Source organism: Nematolebias whitei, chromosome 8, assembly GCF_014905685.2.
Source record: "Nematolebias whitei isolate Nwh7 chromosome 8, NemWhi1, whole genome shotgun sequence".
Lineage (NCBI taxonomy): Eukaryota > Metazoa > Chordata > Actinopteri > Cyprinodontiformes > Rivulidae > Nematolebias > Nematolebias whitei.
Genome location: NC_056505.1, coordinates 22,329,330 through 22,349,587, shown reverse-complemented (window position 1 = coordinate 22,349,587; position 20,258 = coordinate 22,329,330). Strand labels below are relative to the sequence as shown.

The window sequence follows — 20,258 nt, the reverse complement described above, 5'->3', positions numbered from 1 at the left end:
ATCTATCTATCTATCTATCTATCTATCTATCTATCTATCTATCTATCCATCCATCCATTATCTTTACCTTCTTCTTCCTTTTCAGGTCATAGTGGTCACAGGTGCCCATGTCCAACTATCACTGTGCGAGAGGTGAGGTCCACCTTGGACAGGTCTCCAGTCCATCACAGGAACACATAGAGACAAAGAGACAAACAATCATTCACTCTCTCACTCTCACCTAGGGACAATTTAGAGTTACCAATCAGTCTAAAATGCATGTTTTTGGTTTTTGGGAGGAAACTGGAGTACCCGGAGAAAACGCACACATGCACGTAGAGAACATGCAAACTGCACCTAGAAAGGCCTCCCTGATGGGATTTGTTCCGAGGATCTTCTCGCTGACAGGCAACAGCTCTACCATCTGAGCCACCATGCTGCCCCACTCGTATCCAATGGACTGCAATTTCTGTATTTTCATCAGTTTGTGGGTTTCCTCCCACAGACCAAAAACATGCATGTTGGACTGATTAGTAACTCAAAATTGTCCCTAGGTGTGAGTGAAAGTGAATGGTTGTCTCGTTTGTCTCTATGTGCTCCTGTGATGGACTTGCAACCTGTCCAGGGTGTACCCTGCCTCTCGCAGTGATTGCTGGACATAGGCACCGGCGAACCCCGCAACCAAAAACAGGAAGAAGCGAATAAAGATGATAGATGGGTGGATAGATGGATGGATGGATAGATGGATGGATGGATGGATGGATGGATGGATGGATGGATGGATGGATGGCTTATGTTTCACATTCGTAGATTTCCTCGGAAGAACCTCAGTTTTTCTGTAAGTTTTGATAGGCCTATATCTTTTTGGGTTGGGACTGGGGGTGACAAATTTCCAACATAATTCTCCAAGTCTTCCAAACATCGAAACATTTGTAGGGATTCGTAGTATTCTTGTGTGAGTTGCATAGCCTCGCTGTTTTGTTGCTGGATATTTGAACACATTTGAAAAAATTGTGCAATAAGCTGACTCTCAAAGTAATCACAGAGTCATATATAATGTAGATATGGTACTTTGTGTAACTAATTGCAACAAAAAAAATGTGGCTCCATTTGCAGGAATGGCACAAAAAGTTTGGCATTTATTCATAATTACATATGTACCTAAATGTGTTGGAGGAGTTCAAGTATCTCAGGGTTTTGTTCACGAGTGAGGGAAGAATGGAGCATGAGATTGACAGATGGATTGGTGCAGCGTCTGCAGTATTGCGGACTCTGTACTGGTCTGTTGTGGTAAAGAGAGAGCTGAGCTGTAAGGCAAAACTCTCTGTTTACCAGTTGATCTATGTTCCTACCCTCACCTATGGTCATGAGCTCTGGGTAGTGACCGAAAGAATGTGATCACAGATACAGGTGGTTGAAATGAGTTTCCTCTGCAGGGTAGATGAACTCTCCCTTAGAGATAGGGTAAGAAGTTTGGTTATCCAAGAGAGACTCGGAGTAGAACCACTGCTCCTCCACATCGAGAGGAGCCAGTTGAGGTGGTTTGGGCATCTGGTAAGGATGCCCCCTAGACGCCTCCCTAGGGAGGTTCTTCAGGCATGTCAGACTGGGAGGAGATGCCAGGGAAGACCCAGGACAAGCTGGAGAGACTGTCTCTAAGTTGGCTTGGGAACACCTTGGAATCCTCCCAGAAGAGCTGGAAGAGGTGGCTGTGGAAAGAAATGTCTGGGCTTCCCTGCTCAAGCTGCTGCCCCCACAACCCAACTTCAGAATAAACAGAAGATAATGGATGGATGGATGGTGTTGGTAATTATCAAATCAATGTGATTCCAAGTGAAAATTCACTTATTTTCCCATAACTTTGTTGCCAACTAGTTGCCAGCAGTTGCAGTTCAGTACGAAAGTAAAGTTGTGAAACTTTTAAAATCCATCCATCCATTATCTTTTTCCGCTGGTGCCCATGTCCAGCAATCACTGTGCGAGGGGCGGGGTACACCCTGGACGGGTCGCAAGTCCATCACAGGGCCACATAGAGACAAACAAGACAAACAACCATTCACTCTCTCACTCACACCTAGGGACAATTTAGAGTTACCAATCAGTCTAACATGCATGTTTTTGGTCTGTGGGAGGAAACCAGAGTACCCGGAGAAAACCCACGCATGCACGGTGAGAACATGCAAACTCCACCCAGAAAGGCCCCTGGACCGGGGTTTGAACCAAGGACCTGCTCGCTGAGAGGCAGCAGCTCTACCAGTTGCGCCACCGTGCTGCCCAAACTTTTAAAATAGTTGTCAAAAATATATTTAGATTTTTCTGCTACAAAAAGGCAAGAATATTAGTGATAAATGAATTAACTGATTCATGAGGCTCTTTGTGAAATGGCTTATTATTCATGTTTGTTTACTTTAAAGTTGTGGTCACAAGTCTCTGACTTCTATTGTGAGAGTCAAAAACGGAAAGTGAACCACTGCTTCGGGCAGTCTCTTTGTTTTTCCAATTTCCCTTAGAGTTTAACTTTTGCTTTGTTGTGAACCTTTAAATGTAACAATTGATTCTGCTGGAATAATCATATATCAATAATCATATCATTTAATCAGTCATGTTACCAACCTGCACTCAACCACATCAGTTCCACCTGGTCATTCTTTTTAAAGCATTACATAAAATTTACAGTATTTTTAGTCGCACGTTTTCAAAATGTGTGCATCAAAATGAAAATTAGCATTTATTTTACAAAATGCTAATGACATTTTGCACATTTCCATATCTGGTATTTTGTCCTTAAATTACACAATTTGCTCCAGCACCTGGACAATATATATAGGATAGATTTTATTTACATTTTTAATAAAAATACGAGTGCATGATTAAAATAACTCCAGCTGCAAAACTGTTTGTTGCTCGTTTGTGTGTTTAAGATCATTTGTAAATGCCATTAAACTGAGTGAATTTTAACCAAACGGACAAAACATGAGTGTGAAACACCTCTTTCCTCTTTTGATTTGTTCTTATGTTTGTTACAGAAAAATTGCTGTTACTTTAGGGGCAACGTATAAGTAGAAAGGCTGAGTCTGAGAAGGTTTGTGTGTCTGTGGAGGACAGAGAAGGCAGACGGCCACCGACGCACGAGAGAGGAGATAGACACAGACAGTCTGTTGAGATTCCACCCACGCTTCGTTCTCAGTCTCGGCAGTACTGAAAGAAAATGACTCCTCTTCTTCACCCCCCCCCCCCCCCCCCACACACACACACACACACAAACCATACCCACGTCATTTGACATCAACAAGAGACAGAATCTGTAAACATACAGAGATGAAAAAATGTAAGTCATCTCATTAGGTTCTGAGCCTCTTAATGTAATGAGATTAGTGTTCTGTGGTAAAGAGAAAGTCTAATAAACTTGTAAAGTAGCGAGATGTGCCGTAATGAACAGAAGCTGTGGGGTCCTTTCAGTAGATCTTTGTTGTGTGAACAAAAAAACAACACAATATGTTTTATACATTTCCACACATAAAGCAAAGGATGCTCCATAAGAAAAATTAACGTTAATATATGACAGAAAATATATAATTTCTAATTAAAAGCATCAAATACTGCATATTTATGTGGTAAAACCCCACAAATATACAGTATTTGTTGGATTGATGTGTGCAATACTGCACCAGCCAAATGATTATTTGCACCAACTTATTGTGTGCATGTTTATGAAGCGTTCACACTATTGTTTTGTGATCCATTTTTCTTCCGTACATATTTCAGTATCTTTCTCGTTCCACAATTTTTGTGCTATTTCAACAAATCATATAACAAAACAGATTGCCAGACATGGGCACCGGCGACCCCCGTGACCCAAAAATGGAAGAAACGGGTAAAAGATAATGAATGGATATATCAAAATATTCAGCTCATTCACGAGAAGGGTGATATGGCTTTTGGTGCATATAGCTTTTAGAAATATTTAGCTTTTTCTGACACTTTTTTCTCATAGGAAATTAATTGAGCTCATTTTACATCCTTCAAATCTTTAGATGTGTTTACAACCTTTTACTGCTCCTTTCATATTTTATTCTGGTTCAGCTTCTTTCAGCTTCCTTGTGCAAATTTAAAGTTTGTTTTTTCAGCTATTTTCAGCTGTATGGTTTATGATCTTTTTATATTCTTTCTTCTAACTACAACATTTTTGTGCTTCTTCTAACTTCTTTCTGCTAATTTCAACTTATTATGTTCCTTTCAACTTGATTATGCAATCCTCAGCTTTTTCTGCTATTTCAGCGACTACATTTTTTACACTCGTTTTAACTGTTTTCAGCCTAATTCGGCAAAAATGTGCTCTCTCTTCTTCTGACAATTTAAGCTCATTTCTGATTTTTAAACGATTTTTCAGCAGTTTTTTTTTTTCTAATTTCAGCTTTTTTCAGCTAATTTCCACTTTTTAGTTATTTCTGCTTCTTTCAGCCTTACTGGGCAAACTTGTTCTGCTTTTTTCTGCTAACTTAGGCTTGTTCTGCAATTTAATCTACATTTCTACATGGTTTTTGCTCATTTCAGCTGTTTTTGAGCAAATTCTTCAGAAAAAAACATTCACAATACATTTTTGCAAGAAATGCAGTTTTTCTAGTTTTCATTTGTGCTGCACAAAAGTAAAAAAAACAACAACATGCAAATTCACTAATGATGCATTGATGATTTTTTCCAATAAATCCTTATTTTTCTCACTCCTCCCATTTTATTCTGTCCTCACGATGCTCTCATCACTTTTTGTGTGCTTTAGCATCTCAGCCAGTATGATTTTTAGCTGGAGGTGGGAAATAAAGGCAGTGAGTGTGAATCTGATTGGTCAAATGTATTACTGGCATGCAGATAATGAATGCTCAACACTTGGAGTATAACTTCCAGCAGGTTGTTGTTTTGTGAGAATTTTCAAACGAAAAAATAAACATGATTATCTTTAGTTTGTAAGTCCTGGAAATTCACGTTTATTTTATACATGCAAGGACCTCAACCCAACTGATAACATTTTCTCAATGAGGAGATAGTGTGCAGGAGAACCCTCATGCCCTGAAGGGACACACGCATCTGGATATGTCATGGATTCCTGGGGCATGTGAAAGATGATGTGCCTGACTGTATTGTCTGTTGAGGATGTATAAGGATGCGTACATATTTGGATTTATGATAACAGGGTTTTTGTTTTTGGAATCAGTGGATACCTGGGATATCGACTAATTAGGAAGACGCTGGCAGCAGTTTCAGCAATAGTTAAGCTGCCTGCCTTATGTGAAGGATTACTCAGTGTTTCAAGCTCTCAGACTAATATGCTTTGCGAGCTGAACTTTAAGCTGGGCGTGATTTCTGAGAATCGTGGGCCACTTGCAGCTCCTAGGACTTGCTGGCATGAAGGAACTGATCTTGGAGAGGACTTACAAGCACGGACCGGTGGAATATCCACAAATCTGGCTGTTTGGATTTGTCATTGAGTGTACCAGCAGAACTGAAGGCAGACATGAAATCAGTAGAATTGGCCTGCCCAAAACATTTATTGTTTATCTGAATCTGGCCTCCCCGCTGGCCTTGAATAGGCCAACTTACCTCAAATTGCTCCTGGTGGATACATAAATTAAGAAGCTCTGCTCTGACCCCGTCCCGAGAACATCTGTGGACCATTTTCGGAGTGGACCAGCTGTGAGACACTGTAACATCTTTAACAAGACTATGGAAACTATGTGGAAGTGTTCATGAACAATCTCACCATCTTGTCCCCCCCTGCAAAATGTATTATGTCTCTCTATGTTGCTTTTTGCTGAGGTAGATTTTTTGCTACCTTACACCGTGCCCTGTGTCATGGACACCGTGTGAGAGATCTTTTTTTATACCTTGTCTCCTCATGTTTTCTTCCCCTTTTCTTGTCTAAGTGATAAGAGCAGCGCTTCATAGAAGCTGCAGCCCCAGTACACTTCCGTCTACCCTTCAGACGGCTGCACAGAACGTATTTTTGCTGTACTTAACTGTGCAATGACAATAAAATTGATTCTGGTTATGATTCTGATTTAATTATTTAATTTTAGTTGACTTCTGTAAAGAAGATTTTTAATGAGGTTGTTGTATGCATTACTGTTTGTCTTTTATCTGTCTGTTTTTCATATATAATTTATGAAGCTAAACATTATGCAAAAGGATGCAGATGTTAGTACATACAGGTGCAGCTCTTCTGCTTCAGATTTCACTGCAAACACTTTTTTTACTACACCAAGCTTTAACGATTATAGTGTTCAATGTTGCACAAAGCTATTCTTAAATTTGTTTTAATAATAGCAAAACACTGGCTAAATGGTAAATGTAACCCAAAAAAAAAACCCCAAAAACAACTACATGAAATCTAATTGCAATGAAAAGGCTAGCTAAAAGCCACCCAGCATTCACACAGTTGTTGATTTAAAATGTTGCATCTCAAAGAAATCACCATGGAGCTCTCTGAAGGATGACAGAGACTAAATCAACAGAGATCAGAACTTTTAAATGCCCGAGCACAATAGAATTAAATCTGTATTACAGAGAAAAGCTAGTCATATAACTCTGAGGAGCACATTAAGGAAGCAAAGAAAGTATTTTGTGCCTTCCTCTTTTTTTATTTTTAAAGCCTCATTAAAAGTAAAGTCGAGCAAAAAACAAGAAGTTAGTTTTCATTTAACGGCGTAGAATTTAATTTGTGAACAATCAAGGTTTATAGTAGACATTTCAAGTTGTGCACAGATTGAATCTGCAGTGAACTCCCTCGGATGAACCGTGTTAAAAGTCAGCGGCGCAATCTAATCACGTTCCAGTGGACCCCCTACCCTGACAGAGCTGGCAGCTACATTCACACAGAGATGAACACTTTCATACAGCAACAATCTGTACAACCTATGTCTTTACTTCTTCTCACTTTCTCATGTCAAATCAAGTGCACACCTGGTGTGTGAGAGATGTACCTAACAGATTTATTAACTATCTGCGGACCATCTGTGTTGACACAGTTTAACAGCTGAATGACAAACGAGTATTTAACTAATCAAGTTTGCTGTTATGTTTGGCAACCAGGAAGTTAAACTCCAACTTCCTGTGTGCACTGTAGTACACACTACACTGCAGCTAACACAAGGTCATTGAACTGCACTGGATAGGACACGCTAAACTTACGTCAGGTTAAAGTTTGACATGAAGTTTACTTAAAAACTAACGAGTGTTTCCGCTGTGCTGTTACAGCTGATGAGGCCAGCACTGTGTAGTATGAGCCTAGGTTCACTACAACTGTCAATAAGAATTAGTTCTTAGTGTTTATGCCTGGTTAATTAAGTGTGAAATTTAAAAAAAAATAAATAGAAGTGAAATGAAACGAGTCCTGATAGCAACGAAACAAGCAGTTCTGAGAGGAATGCATATCACCCGCTGCACACCAGTGTTTTAGTCCAAGATCCAGTGTTAGTGTTCAGGGGATCTCTTTCCTGCTAAAACACCAACTGTTTGTAAAAGTGACAGGGTTGTAGCCAGGGCTTGATTTGTAAACTGGGAGGCTGTGGCTGAGTGGTTAGAGCAGTCGTCCTGCAATGCAAGAGTTGGGGGTTCGAATCCACCAGCAGCCACATGTCGAAGTGTCCCTGGGCAAGACACCGAACCCCTCATTGCCTCCGATGTGTGTCCCATCGGTGTATGAATGTGATGTTAGAATGATTTGTTCAGTTAGCTTTGTAGAGATCTAGTAGAGAGCTGTATGAATGGGTAAATGAAAGCACAGATTGTAGTGTAAAGTGCTTTGAGTATCTCAATAAGATAGAAAGGTGCTATATAAGTACAGTCCATTTCCATTTCCATAAACCAACTGATGCCGGAACACAAATAGCAGGTGGTCCGGCGGGGGTGTCCGTGGGTCCTCCCCCAGAAAATCTGAAATTAAAGAGATGCCATTTCCTGTATTTTGGTGTATTTTAACAGGTTGTTAAACATCTGTAAACATTTGATTAAACTGATTAAAAACAGGTCACTTGTAAGTGACGAGACTCAATGAGACTAACAACCTGTATAAATAAAGGCTGAATTGAAATTATTATTTTAGAGAACAGTGAATAGAGCAACTCCGATTTTGTCAAGCGTCTTAACCCCCCTTAACACCCCCCCCCCCAACACACACACAAACTTCAGTGTCTGACCCGAACTCTTCTGAATTCAGTCCTGCGCATTGTTCTGCTCCAATCTCTATCACTACTGCCTTCAATTCTCTGTTGTCCAGCTAAGGACAATCCATCCATTTATTTTAGATAATAAATTGGACTGTCTTTTTGACATTTTGATCGCTGTTATTTTGACTAAATTTGAAACGTGATGTAATTTGAATAATACACATCAAACATGTCACTCATTTTTTTTTACTGTAAGCTTTTTTATTTATTATCTTTGAAATGTATGCAGGAGTTGTGACACACTGGCAGTTGTGCACGCTCTGCAGAGCCGACTGGAGACGCTCCTGTCTGCAGGGTGCACAGCTGAGCTTGGTGAAGTTGACACCCCACCCACGTAAAAAATTCCAGTAAATACAAGGAGTGGTTAGTGCTACGTTTGTGCTGCTTTGGTTTCTGAGACACAGCTGAAGGTGGATGAAGATGCTTCATCCCCGCGGGACATGCGGTCCGTGTCTCTGCTGGCAGGAGCATGTCTGCAGGCTGTTGCGCCTGTTGCAGCAGTAACATCCACTCCACAGACATGGACAACGTGTCCTCTCGTTGTATTTTTAATAGCTAATCAAAATAAAAATGCACGATAACTTTGGACTTTTATGGGCGGAGATATGAGCTGCTGGATCCCAGCGAACAGTTGCCGTAACGCACACGGTGAAAATGAGGGAGTTCCCGGATCTTGTTCCAGCAGGACCTGGCTCAAATTAACCACTGGTTGTAGCCATTTTAGTGCTCGCTATAAAGCTGTGGCAGCCATCTTGAATTGAGTTGACTTAAGTTAGTCTTAGAAATGCACTCAATTATTGCTTTTTGAGTGATTTAGTAGAATAAATCTCCTGGTTCATCAAATATTTTTAATTACGTGTAAATGCACACACATACACACACCCACACCCCTACCATCCCTCACCCACCCCCCTCCCCCTACACACACACACACACACACACACACACATAAATGTTGTTTTCTAAACCTTAAACCTGTTGAAGCAACTGCTGGCCTTGGCTTCATTTTTACCTTTACGGGGTATATATGTGATTAAACAGATTATTTTCCTCACGTTTTGATCACAAAAATATTACACAGGCATCGTTTTGAAAAACACTGGATTTATAATATTTAGATGCTCCATAAGAATAGACTCTCCTTTTTTTTTAATAGACTCTTTTTTTAAACCTGCCTCCACCCTCATTTGCCCCACTCTGGGCTCTTGAGCAAGGTCCTTACCCTCCCATCCCCCACCCCCCACATCTGCTCCCTCGGCACCCATAGCAGCTCTCTGCTCCACAGAGGGCTGTGGTAGCTCGGTGGTCTGTGGTTGTGTCAGGAAGGACATCCGGAGTTAAAACAGTTGCCAGGTCTTTGTGCGAGTGAGTTTGCTGCAGGTGACCCCTGAAGAAAGGAGCAGCCAAAAGAAGAAAAGAAAAAAATAAGAATAAACTCTCTTTAAGGAGACTTTATGCTTTTTAAAATTATGATTGTTTATTTTGACATTTTCTAACTCAGTTTGATCTCTCATAATCATGAAATGACTTCCATTAAAATAAGTTATTTCCTTTTATCCAATTTGTGGCTGTTTTGGAGACCAGCATGTTTGTATTGTACTGTACTGTATTTATTTATTTATTTATTTATTTATATTGTTGCTGTATTTGGTAGACACTGCTTTGTCAGCAGGTCAGATAGTTTTTCTTCCTCTCCTCTTTCACTTTCTCTAGTTTTACACATGCATACACACACACACACACACACACACTTCTGCATGCAGACACTCATAATCTCTGCTTTGTCCTCCTTTCCACTCCTTCCTTCTGCATGAAGGCAAACTCAGCAGACCTCCAGGCTGCCAGGGAGCAAAGGCATTCTGGGTAATCCACGGTGCAAGGAGGGAGTAGGAAAGAAAAGGGAGGGAGGGAGGAGAAAACACAATCACCTCTCACTTGATGCTGTGCATGATGTTAAACACTCGGAAACACACAAAAATACAGAAACCAACCAAATCCATTGTGAACCACGGGGATACAGTATCCATCTGTACAGTCGTCTGCTGAGACAAATACGGGCAGAACATGAGATCTGAAAGGCTGCAGCATTCTCCGGTTCCATGTATCCGTCTGAACATTAATGATGGGGGAGATGTGAAGGAGGCTGAAACAGGCTGAGGGAATGGTGAGGGTGGAGCAGCGGAGGATACAGGAGTGTCGTCAGTCTGCTTTTATCTCAACTCTGATTAAACCTTGTTCCTGTCTGACCTAAAAAGTCAGCTGGCGGAAATTTCAGAGGCTGTGGGCGAATTTCACCGGCGCTCTTTCCACCCAGCCAACACCATGAGGCTGAGGGAGAAGATCACAAACATATTTCAGATATGGAGAAAAAAAAATACAGCTGTCCTGCACTTAGGTGCTCACTATTATTCTTTGCAACCCCATTTCTGAAGAAGTTGAGCCAAAGTGTAAAATATGAGTAAAAACAGAATGCACTAACTTGGAAATCTCATAAACCCTTATTTTATTCACAGTAAACATGTCAAATGTTTAGAGAACAAATCTTTGGAGAACAAAAAGGTAAATCTGTATTTGATGGCAGCAACATGACTCAAAAACTGGACAAGACCTGGTTTGCCACTGTAAAGCGCCCCCTTTTTCTTTTAACAACAGTCTGTAAACAACCAGAAACTGAGGAGAGCAGCTGCTGGAGTTTTTGGAGAGGTGTGTTGCCTTGCTGAAATATGCAAGGTCTTGCCTTAAAAAGAGATGATGGGAGCATATGACATTCCAAAGTCTGTATGTGTTTATGGTGTAGGCATTTATGGTGCCTTTCCAGATGTGTAAGCTGTTTGTGCCACGTGCACTAAAGCATCCCCATACCATCAGAGAGGCAGGATTTGAATTGTGTGCTGATAACAGGCTGGATGGTCTCTCTCCTCTTTAGTACAAAGAATGTGGCGATGGTGGGTTCCAAAACAAATTTCAAATTTTGATTTGTCTGACTGGCTAAGTTGGTAGAGTTGTTCCCTCCCAGCAATAAGGTTGCTGGATAAAATCCTGGCAGGGGATGTTTCTGCTGGGTGGAGTTTGTGTTGGATAAAACCTTAGGACGCTGGTTCGTATCCGGCTCGAAGGACCAAAATGTTGAATAAAAATAGCCTTACATTATCTATACTTACTTAAAAGGAGCTCACACATCAAGACCAAAGAAGATTTTTAACCCAGTTTACTCACAAGGGCAGACGATCACGAAACAGGTTTATACAGCTATTCAAAGTTACATGCTTAAAGCCCCATCATGAGAATCTGCAACGGGCAGTGTACAAGAAGTGTTTTTTACATACACTTATCAGCACTACAGGTAATGACGACCTTGGCTCCCCAGCTCACAGACCGTCCTTGGAGTTATTAGGTGTCTGCAGACTCCTCTCTGAACTCATACACATGGTTCAACATTAATTTAACATTAGCAGTGATAAACATCCATAAACCTTTACCAAAGTTCCCCTGACAGTTTGCATGTTCTCTCTGTGCATGTGTGGGTTTTCTCCAAGTACTCCAGTTTCCTCCCACAAACCAAAAACATGCATGTTAGATTGATTACCGGTAGTAACTCTAAATTGTCCAACATAGTGAATGGTTGTTTGTTTCTATGTGTCCCTGTGATGGACATGTGACCTGTCCAGGGTGTCCTTCACTTCTCGCACAGTGATAGCTGGATATGGGCACCAGTATTTGTGGATTGAATTTGTGGATTGAACTGACCTAGTATTTGTGGATTGAATGGTGAACTGTGTTTAAAGACAACGAGTTGTGGAAGTGTTCATGTTCCAATCTGTCCAGAACTAAACCAGTGCTGCCTGGGGGCCTTGAGATCTCAAACATCTGTTATTGACTTTCAGTTTTGTCTTTTGTGCAGAAATGTCTCCAGATTCTCAACATTTATATATATATATATATATATATATATATATATATATATATATTATGAAATGTAAATGATGGGATATTTAAAGTCTTTCCAATATTCCGTTGAGTATTTTGTACACTCTTTTTATCTAACACTATTTTAATTCAACAATTTTTTGCAGACTGCTGAACCTCTGCCCATCTTTACGTCAGCCCTAAAAAGCTATTTTTATGCCTACTAACTCTTTGCCAGTTAACCTAATTAGTTACGAATTGGTTCTTTCTTAATTATACCATTTATTTTCAAAACCTTGTGGTGCCACTGTCTTAATATTTTAGAGATGTGTTGTTGCCATAAAATTTGTAATAACCTTTAAAAAAAAAAAGTGTAATTTTCAAGTTTAAACTTTGATGTTCACGAAGTTCCATTGTGAATAAAATGTGTGCTTATGAAATTTGAAAATCATGTTTATTTATTTTCGTTTATATATTTTGCATTTAACACAATGTCCCAACACTTCAGAAATGGTGTTCACATACAGACGTCCACTCTTCCTGGCCCGCACGTTGTCTTCTCTGTGTTTGGGGATCGGATGAGGGAGAGGCCACTGCTGGGTGGTAATGCAGTGTTAGTAGCACAATACCACAGGAAGCAGACAGAGGCCCTGCTGAAATGATCCAGCACCACCCGTCTGAGACAAGAACAACAACAAAAATAACACAATGTCCAAAAATAAACCTGGGCCAGCAGGGCTAAGCTTCTGCAGAAACAGACAGTCCTGCAGAGGGAGAGGCAGCAGGAACATTACAGTGGAAGACGTGCTAATTATTAATGTTTTAATGTTTATTTAATTTTTTTGGGAGAGTTTATATCTCTGTCATTTGTGACCATTCAAAATGCTAAAGAAATAGCATGTGAAATAAAAATGACAGTAGTGCTGAAAAGAAAAATCCTTTATTATATGTAATTTTAACACTAAAAATATTATTATATTGCACATTATCTTGAAACTTAACATCCATCCATCATCTTTTACCTACTTATTCCTTTTTGAGTTATAAAATGGATGCACTTTGCAGAAAACAGCAACATTTAATGGTTACCACAAGAAAGGTGTGTCTGATAATTCTTTTATAAAGCCCGGCTAAATGGGCTCTGAACTTCTGATGAACAGAGAGGTGTTCGCCTACAGGTGAGTCAAAGGTGTGTGCTGACTTCTTGTTTCTTTGTTGGAACTTTTTCAGAGTGCAGCAGCGGCCCCGAGCCCCGTCCTCGGGAACCTCCCCTCAGGAGAGAGCATGCCAGTGGGCCCAGTCCCTCCAGGGTTCTTTCAGGTACGCAGCATCAATGCACAACAGTTAGAATAAAGTATTTAATAACCTGATGGAGTTGTACGTGTGTATCAATCAGCTCAAGCTTCAACAATATCCTTGTTTGCTATTTCTCTGACTGATCAAATCATGAAAAAGGTGGAGAGGACAAACTGTGTTTTTTTTTTGTTTGTTTTTTTAATGTATAAAATTAGACGTAAAGAAGTTTTGTGACATTTTAAAGAAGAAACGTCTAACAACAAACAAAGTGTTTTGTTCAATTCAGGACCTGTGTCGTCTAAAGAGAGAGAAAACTTCCTGTAGTGTATTTTTTTTGTGTTTCTAAATTATTTGCAGAAAACACACACACACACAGGGTTGCCTCACATCACATCCAAAGGACTCCACTCATTGTTCATCGATTTCCTGTCGTTGTCAGTCAAATTCAGATGACAGCATCTGACACAGATCGATAACCTGCTACAACATTTCTTAGTTCTGCTTTCAAAATATCTAGAGTGAGTTTGCATCCACATGTCCACTTATTAATAAACCTCCTCGTTTTTGTTTTTAATTGAACGTTCACATAAAAACAAAGGTTAGGAGTCTTTTTGGTTTTTTTTGTCCTTGTCTAGTCACAAATTTTAGAAGCTGTGTCTCTGATGTCTCTGTGCTGCAGCTTAAAGCAAGTGATCAAGCGAAGAGGTCCATCACTCTCTAGTGGATCATAGTAGAACTGCTCCAGCGCTGCAGACTTTACTGACCACAGTGACGTTATTAGCAGACACTGCAGCACCAGTGAGAACTAAATCAACCTCCCCACACAAGTTGTCCCACGTCTCACAGTTACCCTGACATTAACAAACATCCTTTTGTTCTCTGAGACTTCAACTTATTTCCATAAAAATGTGGTTGACTGTCACCTTGCTGTTACTATAAATAACCAGAAATCATGTTTGGCAAATCAACACATAATTTGTGTCATTTTTCTTTACGGTTGGTAATTTATTTATTTAAAAGCGTCTTGTCTGCCTGTTTTTCAGCCATTCATGTCACCTCGATACCCAGGAGGACCCAGACCGCCCCTTAGACTACCGAATCAGGTAGAGAGCCACACGAACCATGACCGGATGGGACGGTAGAAATGAACTGAGTGTGACGGGGTGACAATGTGTGTTGGTGTTTTGTAGGGGCTTGGAGGAGTTCCAGGTAGCCAGCCGATGTTACCCACTGGGATAGACCCCACAAGGCAACAAGGTACTGACTGACACACAAACACAAAGCCGACATGACTTTAAATAGGTATTCTTGTTTTCTCAGTTCCTAGGGAACTGTATGAAATTTGATAAAGCTGTTGAAACATTTCCCTGCAAAATAAGTGACATTTTGCCTTAAAATTTACTTTGTCAGGTTCAGGTAGAAAAGATAAACCTCATCTTTTGATTAATCAAAGGAAATAAGATGAATAGATCAGGTTTCTGGGCCTGCTGGCCCTCCTATTTCACCTGTCCTTACCTGATTACAGCAAAGGCCCAAGAAAAGAAGCAACAATATCATCCTGACTGGACTTTTGTTTTCTTCCTCACAGTCGTCTTGGCTATAAATGTGCCTTCGATCTCTGAAGAGTCAGAGCAACAATCACAGAGCATGTTCTGAGTAAAGGGTGTTGTCAGCTGTTGGCTAAAGTGATATGTTTTTAGAAAGAGATGGCTCAGAAGAATTTATCAAATGTATAAAAAAAGAATAAAACTAAAAGGAGGTTTGCATTAGCAGAAGTGAAAATTACAAATATCAATGAGGCTTAATGAAGCTTGTTGTTTTAACAACAAAAACTGAATAAAATAATGTTCACATTCTGAGGAAAATGGTTAGAGATGACCCAACAATGTTCAGTCAGGTCATCTGGGCAGGTTCTTTTGTTGCTGAGAAGTTTCATCCTTCATCCGAAGGACTTCTTCAGTCTGAGGAGCCCACCAAACCAAACTGAATCCCACAAACAGCTCACTCCCAGAGTGGAAAAAAAAACAGTTTGCTGGTGATAAGATGGCCTCTGGGTCAACGTCTCAGCAACAAAAGAAACCGTCCAGATGACCTGACTGAACATTGTTGGATTTATACATGAATTAATGACCATGAACTTTGGTGGTTAGAGAGGACATTTGTTTAAAAATAAATGGACACCTAAAGACAAATTTTTAATCCTGAGTATGTCTTGAAGAAAACAGAATGACTCACTGAAAAAATGCTGCTTGTAATTTTTTTTTATTTACATTGTGCAAAAATATAAACACAAACTTTTGTTTTTGCTCCCAATTTTCATGATGCGAACTCAAAGATCTGGCTTTTTCGATGTCCAATAAAGTTCTTTTTCTTTCAAATATTGTGTAAATCTGTGTTAGTGAGCACTTGTCCTTTGCTGAGATAATCCATCCACCTCACAGGTGTGACACTTATGGAACAGGTGTGCTTTAGGCTGACTACAATAGAAGGCCACTCTAAAATGTGCAGTTTCATCACCCAGCACAATGCCACAAAGGTCAGACATTTTGAGGGACTTGGTCAGTTGGACAACCACGTTGAAGCAGTTCATTTCATGCTCTGGTTTCAAGCTGCTGTTTATACTTTTGGCCACAAGATATCGCCAAAGAAGAAAGTGTTGAAACGCTTCAATCATGAACCCTTTTCCGAAAGAGCTTCAGTGCTTCAGAAGAGCTTCGTTTGTCCCTAAAGTACACCTGTGCAATAATCTCATTGTAAGCACTGTATGCCACACCTGTGAGGTGGATGGATTATCTCGGCAAAGGAGAAGAGCTCACTAACACAGATTTACACAAGATTTGTGAACAAGATTTGAGAGAAAAAGTGTTTTTTTGTGTATATCAAACAAATCTTTGATCTTTGAGTTCAGCTCATGATTTTTGTTCAGTGCATATTCATTTTTTCTTATATACATTTTTTTTCAGGGCATCCAACCATGGGAGGACCGATGCAGAGGATGACTCCACCAAGAGGCATGGTACCCCTCGGGCCTCAGGTAGGGAACAAAGTAAAGTGTGTGGATCTTTTCTAAATTTAACAAGGTTAAGTCATGTCAACAACAACAAATTATTATTTGTTGTTGTTGACATGACTTAACCTCGTTAGATTTATCTACCTGGATTATTGAGCATACATCAGGATTTTTTTTGTAAATGTTTTTGACTTTTCATCTCCTCTGGACGTAGCTGAAAATATGTTTTTTCTTTAGAATTATGGAGGAATGAGACCACCACTGAATGCCTTGGTTGGCCCTGGGATGCCTGGTATGAGCATGTGAGTAAATGCAACCCCCCCCCCCCCCCCACACACACACACACACAAAGTGAGTAGCATTTTATTATCACTTTATACAGAGCAGCAACGAAACCCCATTATCCTGGGTTTCTCATCACGATCAGCTCTTTTTCCTTTATATGGCTTTCACTCTCTTTCACTACTAATTTACTGTGAGACTGAGAGTTGACTTTCCACTTTTTTGTCCTCTTTTATTGTATTTTTCTCTGTTCTTCTTGTTCCCATCACCTTTTTCTGGCATCAGCACATCTTGTTATTGCCAACTCTGGCCAGAAACAATGAAGCCTACCGAAAGAACCAAACTAAAAGTGTGTGTGTGTGTGTGTGTGTGTGTGTGTGTGTTTCAGGGGACTTGGTGGTGGTAGACCCTGGCCAAATCCTCCAAACTCAAACTCTGTAAGTGCTCAAACAAAGACACCTAGCAAAAGAAGGAAGTCTTTATAATTGTGCTTTAATTCTTTTGTTTTCCTTTTTTGTAGACACCTTACTCTTCTGCCTCTCCAGGAAGCTATGGGGTATGTATGCTCTGCTTCAATTCTGTGTTTTTGAAAAGCCCCCCAGTTCATTAATTCATGCAGGAAATCAAAATCTAATTTCAGGGACCTCCAGGAGGAGGGGGGGCACCTGGAACTCCAATAATGCCAAGTCCAGCAGGTAAGACCTGTATATGGTCAAGTTCAAGATTCTTTATTATCTCTGAGGGGCAATTTGTTTTACAGTCAGTAGAGATATAAAACATCCATACTACACAAGACATGGAGACATTAAAATAACAATACATGAAATCATCACTGTTCGTTAAGAAGCCTGATCGCTATCAGTCTATTCGTTCTACATCTGGGCTGCAGATACCTGCGTCCAGATGGAAGCAACCTGAACTCACCATGGAGTGGATGAACAGGATCTGCCAGAATCAGCCTGACCTTGTTCACTGACCTCGCCCTGTGCAGGCTTTGCTGATCCTGACAATCCCCCAGAGTTTGTTCCTATATTTGCACGTCAAAAGTCCAAACCAACAGATGAAGGTGAAAGTTGAGCGACTCAATAAAACATGAATAAAACATTCTCAGAATCAACATTAAAACCTCAGAGCTCCCAATAAAAATACATTATCTGGTGGGACTTTTAGCCTTGCAACTAAATGGAGAAAATTAAATAAATCCTGTCTTCTTACTGTTTCTGTGTTCGTTCTGTCAGATTCGACCAACTCTGGTGACAACATGTACACCATGATAAGCGCGGTCCCTCCAGGTGCAAGTCGACCAAACGTGAGAACTTTTCATCCATTTTCTGTTAGAACACGGTGCCGCGTTGCTTCACTTCACCTGTGGATGTTCTCTTCAGTTTCCTATGGGTGCAGGGAGCGACGGTCCGTTAGGAGGGATGGCTGGAATGGAGCCGCATCACATGAACGGCTCTATAGGTAAAACGGAGATGCTAACTGCTGCTTGTTTTTCTTCACGATGTATTAATCATTCAGTCTGAGTGTTTATTTGGTCATGGCGGTTTTAGTCTAATGCTTGTAACCCTTTGTCTTAGGGTCAGGTGACATGGACAGTATCTCCAAGGTATGAGAAGCGCTTTGTGCGTTACCTTGTCTTTGTGCTGCACCTCTGTTTGTATCTGCAGCTTCTGACATGGTAGCTTTCATTAATAAAGTTAAACGTTTTCAACAGAACTCTCCTGGTAACTTAAGTATGAGCAACCAACCAGGGACACCCAGAGAGGACGGAGAGATGGGAGGAAACTTCCTTAACCCTTTTCAGAATGAAAGTGTAAGTTATCAGAAAGAAAATGTGTTTACACTTACAGATCTCATATTTTTTTAAGAATAATTTAAATAAAAGCATTTTTATAATGTCAGTCCTGTAAACAGTTACGTTCTTGTGTGTCAATGGCTGCCCGGCAGCCTCAGAGCGACGACAACAATCCACAGTAAACAAGTTGTGACTAATTGACTTCAGAGCATCAGAGGAGCCGGAGACAGACCGTGTCCCTGTGGTTCTGTGACTTTTTGTTCAACTCAGCAGCTGCTGGCTGCAGCTTTATATTTGCCCAACTTTTAGCTCTTAGTATTCTCACCGAGACACCAATTTGTATCTTCAAAATGTGTCAAGAAAACATGCAGGATAAACACATACTTCGAATAGTCGTAACTTTACTGGAAAAAAATATATTTAAAAGATAAATAATTTTAGAAACAAACTTCTTACCAATAATGCATTTTCCCGTTGTCTTTAACATAAGATTAAATTTATTTAATGGATTTTAACTGGACTGTTTCCAGTTGTGCTGTATGAGGGAGAAAATGCAAAAGACAAAGAACTGCCCTTTTGTTTACAACCTCCACACTGAACAACATGTAAAAGTAATGAAGGACTATAAACAAATGTAGAAGATTATTTTTGTGACATATAGAAACAGAAATATGTTGTCAGGAAGTTATAGCAAAGTGTGCATTTGGTCAGTGATGGTTTGTTACCCTGAGAGTACAGAGTGCTGGTGATGAGGGGTTTACAGCCCACAGGGAATCTCTGGGCTCTGTGGTGAAAAGCAAGAGGCCATGAGCAAATAAGCAATAATTTAAATAAGCAGTATCACCACAACCAGGGAGGTAAGAAGGAGGGCAGCATCATAAAATGAAAGGTGTTTTATTTCTATGCTTGATAAACATCTCAGGAGATTCTATGTCGTATAAGCTTCGCCCTTTAAGGCCTTCGCTTTAGTGGGTTTATCCCGTTATGCAGAGCATAAGCACTGAAAAAATTAGTCCACGCCCACCTGCTGTGTGGGCCCCACCCGGTCCGTATAAATTACGTTAAGAGCGGGAAATCGGCTCCCATTTTTTCTTCAGCGAGCTAATATAGCACTGTCAGAAGAACAAAGAAGATAAATTGTGTAAATGACCAACCTTTGTGAAGGATGCTTGGCCCGGCAGTCGACCTCCGGTCGTCCGGTGAGTTCTCCTCCCCGAGGAGAAGATGACAGCAGTCTTATTCCAAGGTAAGCGTCGGGGAACATTTCCCAGTGACAGGTCACTACACGCTGGACAACGCCATCTTGTGTTTTTTCCTCTTATCGCCGACCCTCGGGGCGAACCGGATGGTCCCCCCGGGGCAAGGTGTGCTCAGCTGCAGCCCCCGCTGCTCATTCCCTCCTGGGGAGCGTAGTGTAGGTGGAGGGGGGCTGAGTGAATGCTCACCCCATCCCACCTCGTTTCGCATCGGCGATCACACCGCTCCCGGCCGACAGCGCCCTCAGGGGTTGCCCGGCAAAACCCGGGAGGAGGCTGACATGAAGGGACCCCTTTTTTCTACGTCCCTCGCCTTTTCCCGCCAGTTCGGATGATCGGCGGAAAGGTTGTTTTTCACCGACGTGTTTCCAGGCAGCCGCAGTTAGCAACAACGTGCGCTGCTAGCATATAGCATGTCCAAGGGACTGAAGGCCGCAGACCTGCCTTGGAGACAAGAACTCCCTCTGTAAGGCAACTGACGCTATTCCTCGGTCCCCCCCCCCCCTGGAGCC

General features: G+C 40.9%; 1 protein-coding gene across 1 annotated transcript in view; it reads left to right on the top strand.

Annotated features, from left to right (window-relative positions):
• Positions 1 to 18,672, top strand: part of ssbp2a (single stranded DNA binding protein 2a) — a 68,021-nt gene extending 49,349 nt beyond the window's left edge. Inside the window, exons 5-17 of the mRNA XM_037680658.1 lie at positions 13,335 to 13,424; positions 14,444 to 14,503; positions 14,591 to 14,657; positions 16,364 to 16,434; positions 16,648 to 16,712; positions 17,081 to 17,129; positions 17,213 to 17,248; positions 17,333 to 17,387; positions 17,931 to 18,001; positions 18,078 to 18,156; positions 18,273 to 18,301; positions 18,410 to 18,508; positions 18,643 to 18,672. Coding sequence (XP_037536586.1) covers positions 13,335 to 13,424; positions 14,444 to 14,503; positions 14,591 to 14,657; positions 16,364 to 16,434; positions 16,648 to 16,712; positions 17,081 to 17,129; positions 17,213 to 17,248; positions 17,333 to 17,387; positions 17,931 to 18,001; positions 18,078 to 18,156; positions 18,273 to 18,301; positions 18,410 to 18,508; positions 18,643 to 18,672 — 801 coding nt within the window. The remainder of the gene's footprint in view (positions 1 to 13,334; positions 13,425 to 14,443; positions 14,504 to 14,590; positions 14,658 to 16,363; positions 16,435 to 16,647; positions 16,713 to 17,080; positions 17,130 to 17,212; positions 17,249 to 17,332; positions 17,388 to 17,930; positions 18,002 to 18,077; positions 18,157 to 18,272; positions 18,302 to 18,409; positions 18,509 to 18,642) is intronic.
• The last annotated feature ends 1,586 nt before the right edge of the window (positions 18,673 to 20,258 follow it).